General features: G+C 41.6%; 1 protein-coding gene across 1 annotated transcript in view; it reads right to left on the reverse strand.

The window, feature by feature from the left end:
* ERCC4 (excision repair cross-complementation group 4) overlaps positions 1-9070 on the reverse strand; it is a 32907-nt gene extending 23837 nt beyond the window's left edge. The window contains exons 1-4 of the mRNA XM_011956025.1: positions 8861-9070; positions 7035-7215; positions 2173-2368; positions 683-890 (exon numbers count right to left, since the gene is read on the reverse strand). Of these exons, the coding sequence (XP_011811415.1) occupies positions 683-890; positions 2173-2368; positions 7035-7215; positions 8861-9067 (792 nt within the window). The 5' untranslated portion in view covers positions 9068-9070. The remainder of the gene's footprint in view (positions 1-682; positions 891-2172; positions 2369-7034; positions 7216-8860) is intronic.
* Positions 9071-9628: the final 558 nt, after the last annotated feature.

Raw genomic sequence — 9628 nt, forward strand, 5'->3', positions numbered from 1 at the left:
TTGATTCAGAGTTTTAAAGACAGGAACTTTTTCTACCAGAATATGACAAAAAAGCTGCCAAGAATTTCTAAAAGGTCAGCATTTTCTAGATCTCCAGTTCAATACTAGACATTTATGTATCTGTAATAATATTAATCTATAATGAAAAAGTAGACATTTATATATCTGCAATATTAATCTATAACAAAAAAATTAGTTAGAATAAAAATTCCTGGAACTGATGTCTTACCATTTCCTCAATTCAGAATGTAATTTTAAGACACAACAAGTTTCACACTCCTCAGTAATGAAAACTCATCCAAATTATTTTTTATTCCATAAAAGAGATCATAAATTCATGTATAATTATGGAGCATTCTTATATAAAACTCTTCTACCTGTAGATATCCAGATGTTGTCACTTCAAAGTAAAAAAAGTTATTTATGTTCTTCTTGATTATAGTTACAATAAGAGATAATTACTACATAACTGCAAAAGTCAGAGTGATGCTTATATGCCACTCCTCATATTTTACTACAAATTATTACTTTCCAGTAAACCAAAGAAGCTATGTTTTAAATGACCTCCAATCTTATTCTTAAATAACAGCTATTTCCTATTAACAACATTGCAAATATTAAAATAACTTGCATTCTTTAAAATTACAACATAATAAACTGTGCTTAAAAGGAAAAACAGTACCTTGTCAAAAGGTTTTCCAATAGCATTTTCTAAAGATAAATCTTCCACTTCAAGCGATGGGTTGTGGCATTTTAGTTCCTTTAGACATGCATTTAAAATGTCCAGTATAGCAGTCTGTATAGCAAGCATGGCAGGTGTCATGGAAACATGGATTTCTACAACTTCAGGTTTGTGCTGTTCTAAAAATGAGTTTACTGCTACATGGAACCTAAAGAGACAAATGTTTTTTTCAACAATTTTCTAGAGTTTCAGCAGCTATATATTTCTGGTCTTGGATTAACACTCCATTTTTATAAATGCTACAAACAACACAAAAAGCAAAATAACAAACAAATGAAAAGCAAAACAATGTTTTCGAAAACACTTTAAACCTCAATAAATAGAAGTATTGTATTATTCAGATAAGGCAAGGGTCGGCAAACTACAGTCTGGGCCAAATCCTGTACCTGTTTTTATAGTCTCATTGGAATGCAGTCACACCCATTACTTATGTAAGCAGTCTATACTTGGTTTTGGGCAGTAACAGAGTTGAGTAATTGTGATAGTCTATATGGCCTGCAAAGCCCAAAACATTTACTACCTCGCCATTTACAGGAAGAGTTTGTTGACTCCCAAAACAAGGTATAATCAAGAAAGTAAAAAATACTATAACTACCCTTTTTTTTGCTTGTTTGTTTGTTTTGTTTTTGAGACAGAGTTTCGTTTGTTGCCCAGCCTGGAATGCAATGGTGCAATCTCGGCTCACTGCAACCTCTGCCTCCTGGGTTCAAGTGATTTTCCTGCCTCAGCCTCCCTAAGTAGCTGGGATTACAGGCATGTGCCAACGCGCCCGGCTAATTTTTGTATTTTTAGTAGAGACGGGGTTTCACCATGCTGACCAGGCTGGTCTCGAACTCCTGACCTCAGGTGATCCGCCTGCCTTGGCCTCCCACAGTGCTGGGATTACAGGCGTGAGCCACTGCACCCGGTGTACAACCACTCTTAAAATAACATATATTATAACCAAAATACATGGTAGCATAGGTTGTAAAAACGTTTGAAAACTGAAACCTTAATGTTATTCCTAGAAATTAACAAAACTTCTTCAAAATCTTTGTGCTTTATTTCCCTGTTGAGTAATTTTCAAAGCAGAAGTGGTACTCTTAGCCAATTAATCTGCAGTACACCTAAAGCTGTTGTACATGTGGGTCTCTAGATCCCTGGGAGTTTCACTAAATGTATAAGAAAGAATCAAGTGGCTGTCTTGGATGGATTTGATAGATCAGCAGAAAAGTAACCGTCAAATTGCTCTCGACTTAACTAAAATCACAAACTTGGTGCATACATATTTATAGCTGGATATGTTTGTTACAAACCTGACTAGTTTCTATCAAACAAAATTACAATGAATTTTACATTATATTACATCAAAGTGCAACCAAGTTACAGTAGGTCTCACAAAAAAAGATGACAAATAACATCATCATTATTTGTCATATAATGTTCTTTACCTTGGCCACAGATACAGTTTCCTCACAAAAAGATTTCTCATCACTCTTTCCACATGACAAAAACCAGTATCAAAGGCAACAGCATTGTCTGTGAAAGCTTTAATAAAACCACGTTTGTTTTTCTGCCGAAAGAGGCGCAAGATGAATGCTTCTTGACAAGACTCGATTATTCTGTGGGCTCTATACACCAAGATGCCTGAGAGGGAGAAACGTAATTTAAATTACATAACAAGTAGGTAATTTTTATGCTCATTTCCATTCATTCATCACATTTTTCTTAAGGACCTACATGAGAATGAACAAGCACCATTCTAGACTGGGCATATAGCCACGCAGAGAACAGACATAAATCCCTGTCCTCAAGGAATTGACTATAAACAATATAAATAAGTAAAATATTTAATATGTTACAAGTGCTGACAAGAAAAAATGAGAGGAGGAGAAGAGGGAGTATGTATGAGGAGTGGTTTCACCAATGTGATATCTGAATGAAGGCTGGATGGAGCCTTGTGACCATCTGGGCCAAGAGAGTTCCAGACTGCCAGGCTGAGGGGACAGTGAGGGCACAGGCCCTGGGGTGGGGTGTTTCTGGCATGTTAGGGGAAGAATTTCTGAAAGCAAAGTAGGTCAAGAATTTTTTAAAAAAATATATGAATCAGATGTGGACTATACAAAATAGCCACAGTTTAGAAGTCTGGACAACATCTATATCACCCATTAGATGAATTCAATTTTCAGAATCAGAAGATAGTCAATTCAGAGGTCAACTGGTCCATTTAAAACAAAAGCCTTCAATCGACATACTTAATATGTGTCTCTGGGGGTGTGTGTGTGATGATAACACCTCTGAATCTCAAAAATAAGAACAATTATACGTGCTTCATTATTTATGAAATGAGACTACTGACCCAGATCTTTCATACATATTGTGTCACCTGATGCAGTGATTAGTGCTAAGTTAGGGAGAAACATGAGATGACATAAAGTCATACAGACATCCTTTCTAGATCAAAACCTCAATTACTCCATGATGAGTCTGTCTTTTAGACCTAAATCAAGTTGGTTACCTTACATATATTTGGGATAATGTGCTTGCATGCTTTTGATCCAGTTTTCATATCTGGAAGGGTCTGGACAATGATACTAACAGTGATTTACGACCCTTCTAATAGTTCAATAAACTCAGATTTTACTATTTTAATGTTTAAGTTTTGGATAGAGGTAGACGGAGCTAAAATTTACTCTAGCTCAGCTAATTATCTTTCAAATATGGTAAAAATTAATAGTGTTATTTAGGAATTTATAGACAAAGGATTTTCAATAACCCCCCAATACACGTACATAACTAATTTACTACTCAGAAGACATTCTATACCTAGTTGGTGGGCTTTCCCAAAGACTCTAAGAGGCCGCATTTTGTTAGCCTGGAGTGAAATACTACATAAAGTCAAGAATAATAAAAATGAACTTCTAAAGAAAAGGAGCAACTCATTTTAAGAAAATGTTGTGCTCCAAAAAGTTGTCTTTATTTTGGCTGGAACCCAGGAGGAAGAAGAGAACTAATACTACATCCCACGTAACTGGGTTAGGTGTTTCTGTAGATTTTTATTTCATTTAATTCTCATGATAATTCCATGCAGTAGGTATCATGACGAGACCAAGGAAGGGAAGCAACTTGACCAAGGTCATCCAGCAAGTAAGAGGGAGGCTGAAGGTTCCAAATCACATGTAAAATCATGGTATTCTACTTAGTCACACCAACTCAAGACACCACTTTTTCAAAAAATAAAAATAAAAATAATAGAAGCAGGTTGGGTTTTTGGAAGGAGTTTTCGTCCCACAAAAGCCTACTGTAGATTTTTTTGTTCCTATAACATTTTGTACCTCATACTGTACTATAATTACTTCTTTACTTATCTGTCTCCTCCACTAAACTGCCCGAGAACAGGAACATCGTAACACCACCAGGCAGAGATCATAGAGATCGTAGAATGCTGACTATGTGCCATGATACCAAGTATTTTACATACAGCATTTCATTTCACCCTGACAATCCTAGAAGGAAGGTACTATCTTTATCACCAATGTACGGGTGAATAAGCTGAGGCATAGAGACATTAAGAAACTTGCCTAAAAATACACAGCTGCTATGAGATGAAGAGAACTCAAACCCAGAAGCAGTGTAACTCACAAGGTCACCATACTGTCCCATTCATCTGTCTATCTTCAGCACCCTTCCTGCCACGCAAGGGACCCTCAGTGAGTTAAACATTTGTTGAATGAATGTAAGGTGGGGGCACAGAACTGGGTACACAAATCTAAAGTGTAACTGAAAAACACATATATAATCCCCAGAAAGTGTGTTCTTAGTTCCGTCTGGAGACGTCGGGGTCATTTTGGTAATGAAAGCATCCTCCTGTCCTGTTCTTTTCCAAGTACAATCTCAGCAGGTATTTACATAGTTCTCCCACGTGTTAGGAGTTCTGGTTAGTAGGGACTCCCAGGGTGGGGTGTGGTGGGAATAATGGGTAGTGACAGGTGAAGAAGCTGGGGCTGGGGGATTCAGTCTTTCCAGAGGGTCACCTGCACTTCATGGACTGCCCTTTGGTCAGTCCTGGGGGATGATTCCAGGGGATGAAAGAACTAGAAAGAAGTCATTTTTGGCATTCATTTACATTCCACTCAGCCAAGCATCAGTAACAGCTTCAGCTTCATTATTGGCTGGGCTTTGATCAGAAAGGAAGAGAGAATTTGGCATTTTTCTTTTTTTTTTTTTTTTTTTTTTTTGAGGCGGAGTCTCACTCTGTCGCCCAGGCCGGAGTGCAGTGGCCGGATCTCAGCTCACTGCAAGCTCCGCCTCCCGGGTTCACGCCATACTCCTGCCTCAGCCTCCCGAGTAGCTGGGAGTACAGGCGCCCGCCACCTCGCCCGGCTAGTTTTTTTGTATTTTTAGTAGAGACGAGGTTTCACCGTGTTAGCCAGGATGGTCTCGATCTCCTGACCTGGTGATCCGCCCGTCTCGGCCTCCCAAAGTGGTGGGATTACAGGCTTGAGCCACCGCGCCCAGCCTGGCATTTTTCATTAGGAGCTACATGTAAGCCAGACTTCAACATTGCATAGATTCACATTGCTCTCTGCCTGATTAGGGCTCACTGTAACTGAAAGTCAGAGTACTACTGACACCTAGTGGTAGTTTCAAACACAAAACAAAAATTTTTTTTAATCAATTTAAAAAATAAAGTAAAACCAAGCTTATAAGAAAGCAGCAAACAGTAAAAGACTGGTATATCAAGATTTCTGGTTATAAAAGGCCAATTTTATTTGGTATCAATTACTAAGAGTTTGTTGTGTACCAGGCACTAGACTAAGCAATTATTTTATTAACTTAATCCTTATAATAACTTCAGGAGACAGTTTTCTTAATGAGAAAACTGGGGTTAATGAAAGTTAAGAAGCTTGCTTTGTAAGCAGGGTGTTAGCATTCAAAATCAGGTGAGCCTATGATACTGTTTATAACAATTATAAAAGTTATAAAAGAGTAACCAAACTTCTTCAATCAGTTTGCCATTGAAGCATTCATTCACACATTTATCAAATTTTTCTTGAGGGTCATCTAGGTTCAGGGTAATATGACAGATATGGTGGGAAGTAAGATTATGAATTTCAGAGTCTCTCTGCCTCCAGAAGTTCACCAATGATCACAGTACTACATACGTCCATCATTCATCCAACAAATACGTCTTTAGTACCTACCATGTACCAGTTACTTACTCTGGGATGAACAACTTATTCCTTGTGCTTAAGCTTATCTTGTGAGTGAGAGACAGACAAACACATAAATACAATGTAGTATCGTGAGCACTATGAGTGGGAAGAAATACAGAGTGATATGAGGGCACAGAGGCACAGCCCCTACATTAGCTTTGGAGACATCAGAAAAGGTTTTGGAAAGGATAATGAAAATGAATTTCTTTTCTATTTAATTCTAGCTAAAAAACTTTTTCCTCGAAATAAGCAAGCAACTACTTGATTTAATTTCAGATAATGCCAAAAAAATCTTAAAGAGGAAAACTAAATATTTTAGGAAATATACAAAGATTATTTATAAACATTTCAAATCTGATTAAGTTCTAAAAGCAAATTAATGAATTGCAAGTATTTACTGAATAAGAGCTTAGAAAACAAGGAAAAGTTAATCTTACATTTAGTTACCTATTCAGGTCACAGATATTTATTGAGCATCTACAATGTGTCAGGTATCAGGCTGAAAGCTGGAAGCACAATGTTGAGTAAAAGGTTCCAGTAGTGCCCACTAGAAGGTTCTAGTAGAGCGTTTAGCAGAGGGGACAGACAAAAATAAAAATGTACAAATTGCTCTCTCCGGTCCATGCCTCCAAGATGACAAAGAAAAGAAGGAACAACGGTCGTGACAAAATGGGCTGCGGCCACGTGCAGCCTATTCACTGCACGAACTGTGCCTGAGGCGTGCCCAAGGACAAGGCCATTAAGAAATTTGTCATTCGAAACATAGTGGAGGCTGCGGCAGTCAGGGACATTTCTGAAGACAGCGTCTTCAATGCTTATGTGCTTCCCAAGCTGTATGTGAAGCCACATTACTGTGTGAGTTGTGCAATTCACAACAAAGTAGTCAGGAATCGATCTTGTGAAGCCTGCAAGAACCAAACACCCCACCCCGATTTAGACCTGCGGGTGCTGCTCCACGACCCCCACCAAAGCCCATGTAGGGAGCTGAGTCCTTCCAGACTGAAGACAGACTATTCTCTGGAGAAAAATAAAATGGAAATTGTACTTAAAAAAAAGAAAGTACAAGTTTACATACAAATAAGATTTTAAATTCTTACCAGTAATTAAATCTGAAGGTATTCTATCAGTCAAGAAGTCAACCACAAGGATTCTACTTGTTGCAAATATAACACCACCTTGTGTGTAAACTTCATAGCGACTGTTGCTTGTGATTTCATTTGTTACACGGCGAGGGAGGTGTTCAACTCCTTCTATCTTCAGCTGATTGATAAAATACTCCTAAATCAAATGAAACTTGATTAGTAGGCTACTTAACACAGGGCAGTTTTTATTAGGTTGCAGATATTTAAAATAATGTGCTGTCTTTCTCTGAGATAATGAACTTAATAATGAATATACAAACTAAGTTACTTCTTTATAGTAACTTCAACCAACCAGTCTACATTTAATGAGGTTTTGCTTGTTTTGGGGTTTACACTAAGGAATAATTGAACTTCAGTCGTTATCAGCACTCAACTACAATAACATATGCACACACACACAAAACCTCAAACTTTTAAAAGCCTGGAGTAACAGATTTCTGTTACCTAAAAAATACTTCCCACCAAAGCCAGGTTTGTAGCCAAGCGCGTTCTATGAGAAGATAACAAGAGAATCCTTTTCCCAGACAATGTTTTAGACTATCAGTTCTGTGCTGATCCATCCTAGAGGGACTTCATGTCACTGGATCCCTTGGCTTGGTTTATTTACATCCCCAGTTGAAAACCACATTTACTAGGCACTGTGTTGCTTTAGGCCCTATGCCAAGCACTGGGGATACCCAGATGAATCAAACAGGGTCCCTGCCTCAAAGAGGCTGTGGTCACTCTTCTCAGCTGACATTTTTCTCCTGGCCACCTGATCTACCTAGGGGGATCATCAGACTTGTCAGACCAAGCTGTGTCCCCTCTCAACATCCCCCAGCCCCAAGTGTAGCCCCATTCCATTTTTCTCAGTGTTCTCTCTTCTCCTTAACTGTCGTTAACCTTTGCTAACATCCTCAGCTTCCAGATCCAATCCCTTTCTGACCCGATGGCCCTCTTAACACAGCCTTAGTCAATGCCCTATTTCCTGGTCCCTTCTTTTCCCTATTGGGTTTTCCCAGCCTCAGCATCTCCTTTCATGTCTCCCCATCACCCTCAGAGACCCTTCCATCTTCATCACTGTTCCCTTTCAGGAACCATCCTTCTGCCCCCAGAAACTCCCTTAATGGCCAACTTCAGGACTCTCCCGTTATTCCTATCCAGATCCTCCTTTCGACATCTCCCCTTTCCCTGAAGGGACCTCCGATCTTCTCCTACCACTCAGAGCCCCTTCACCTTTCAATGCCCTTGCACCCATGTCAGGGACCTGCATCCTTCTGGGAACCCCTCCCATCCCTCTTAGTGTTGTCAGGGAATTGCATCCTTCTCGGGAACCCTTCCATCAGTCTCATTGTGCTGCACAGTGTCAGGGACCTGCATCCCCTGGGGACCCCTCCCATTTCTCTTAATGTTTTTGAACTCTGGTCAAAGATTTGCATCCTTCTCGGGACCCCTCCCTGTCCTCCCAGAGTCCCCGCACAGTGTCAGGGACTTGCATTCCTCTTAGTATTCTTTAACTCCTGCCAGGGACCTGCAGCCTTCTCGGGGCCCCTCCAATTCTTCTCAGTGTGCCCGCACAGTGTGAGCGACCGGTATCCTCCTCGCGACCCCTCCCATACGTCTGTGTCCCCGCAGTGTGAGGGACCACCATCCCCCTGGGGACCCTTGATATCCTTCTCTGTGTCACTGCGTAGTGTCAGGGGCCTGAATCCCCCCCAGAGCCCCTCCATCCCTGTCAGAGGCCTCATATCCGCTCAGGAGTCCCCCAGCACTCCCTCACTCCTGTGCCCGCGCGGCCGCACCTCCTCGGCCGGCTGCGTGTTGAGCACCAGCACCAGGCAGGCTGGGTGGCAGTGCAGCCGGAGAAAGTGGTAGAGGAGCCGGTCCGCACCGAGCCCGCGCGCGCACACTACCAGCCCGTCAGTGTCGAGCAGTTCCAGCACCAGCTGCCGCTCGTACTCCAGCAGTGGCGCCATAGCTGTCCGTCGAGCCGGCAGCTCCGACTCCATCGAAGCTCTTCCGGGTCGCAGCCGAACGCAGCCGAAGGGAGCCGACTCAGAGACGAGAGTGAAGGGCAGCCGACTCAGAGACGAGAGTAGGCCGAACTCAACCGAAGAGAGCCGAGTCCGAGAGGGCGAAAGCCAGCCGAACGTAGCCGAGGAGAGCCGAGACTGAGACGATCGTGGGCCGAACGCAGCCGAAGAGTAGCCGAGGCCAGGACGAGCGTGCTCTCAGAAAGCCGAAGAGAGCCGAGCCTGAGAAAGCAAGCGTCGGCCGAACTCAGCCGAAGAAGAGCCGAGTGGAGCCGAAGATTCAGAGTCACTTGGAGGGAGTGGCGCTCCGGATCGGTGTAGCTCGCAGGCAAAAGGCTCCATCCATGCCTTCTTTGAGGGTCCACATCCCCTGGTACCATAGACGCAAGCTGCCAGAAAGCGGGGGGAGGGGAAGTAAGCCTAAGGAGCTTAATCCCCCGACATCGACAATTGAAAAAGTTGCTGCTCAATATTCCAAATGCTCCTAGAGTTAGTAGCACCTGTTTCCTAGGGTAGTTTTTGGCCCTTCCTTTTGCG

This window comes from Colobus angolensis, unplaced genomic scaffold (genome assembly GCF_000951035.1).
Source record: "Colobus angolensis palliatus isolate OR3802 unplaced genomic scaffold, Cang.pa_1.0 Scaffold407, whole genome shotgun sequence".
Taxonomy (NCBI): Eukaryota; Metazoa; Chordata; class Mammalia; order Primates; family Cercopithecidae; genus Colobus; species Colobus angolensis.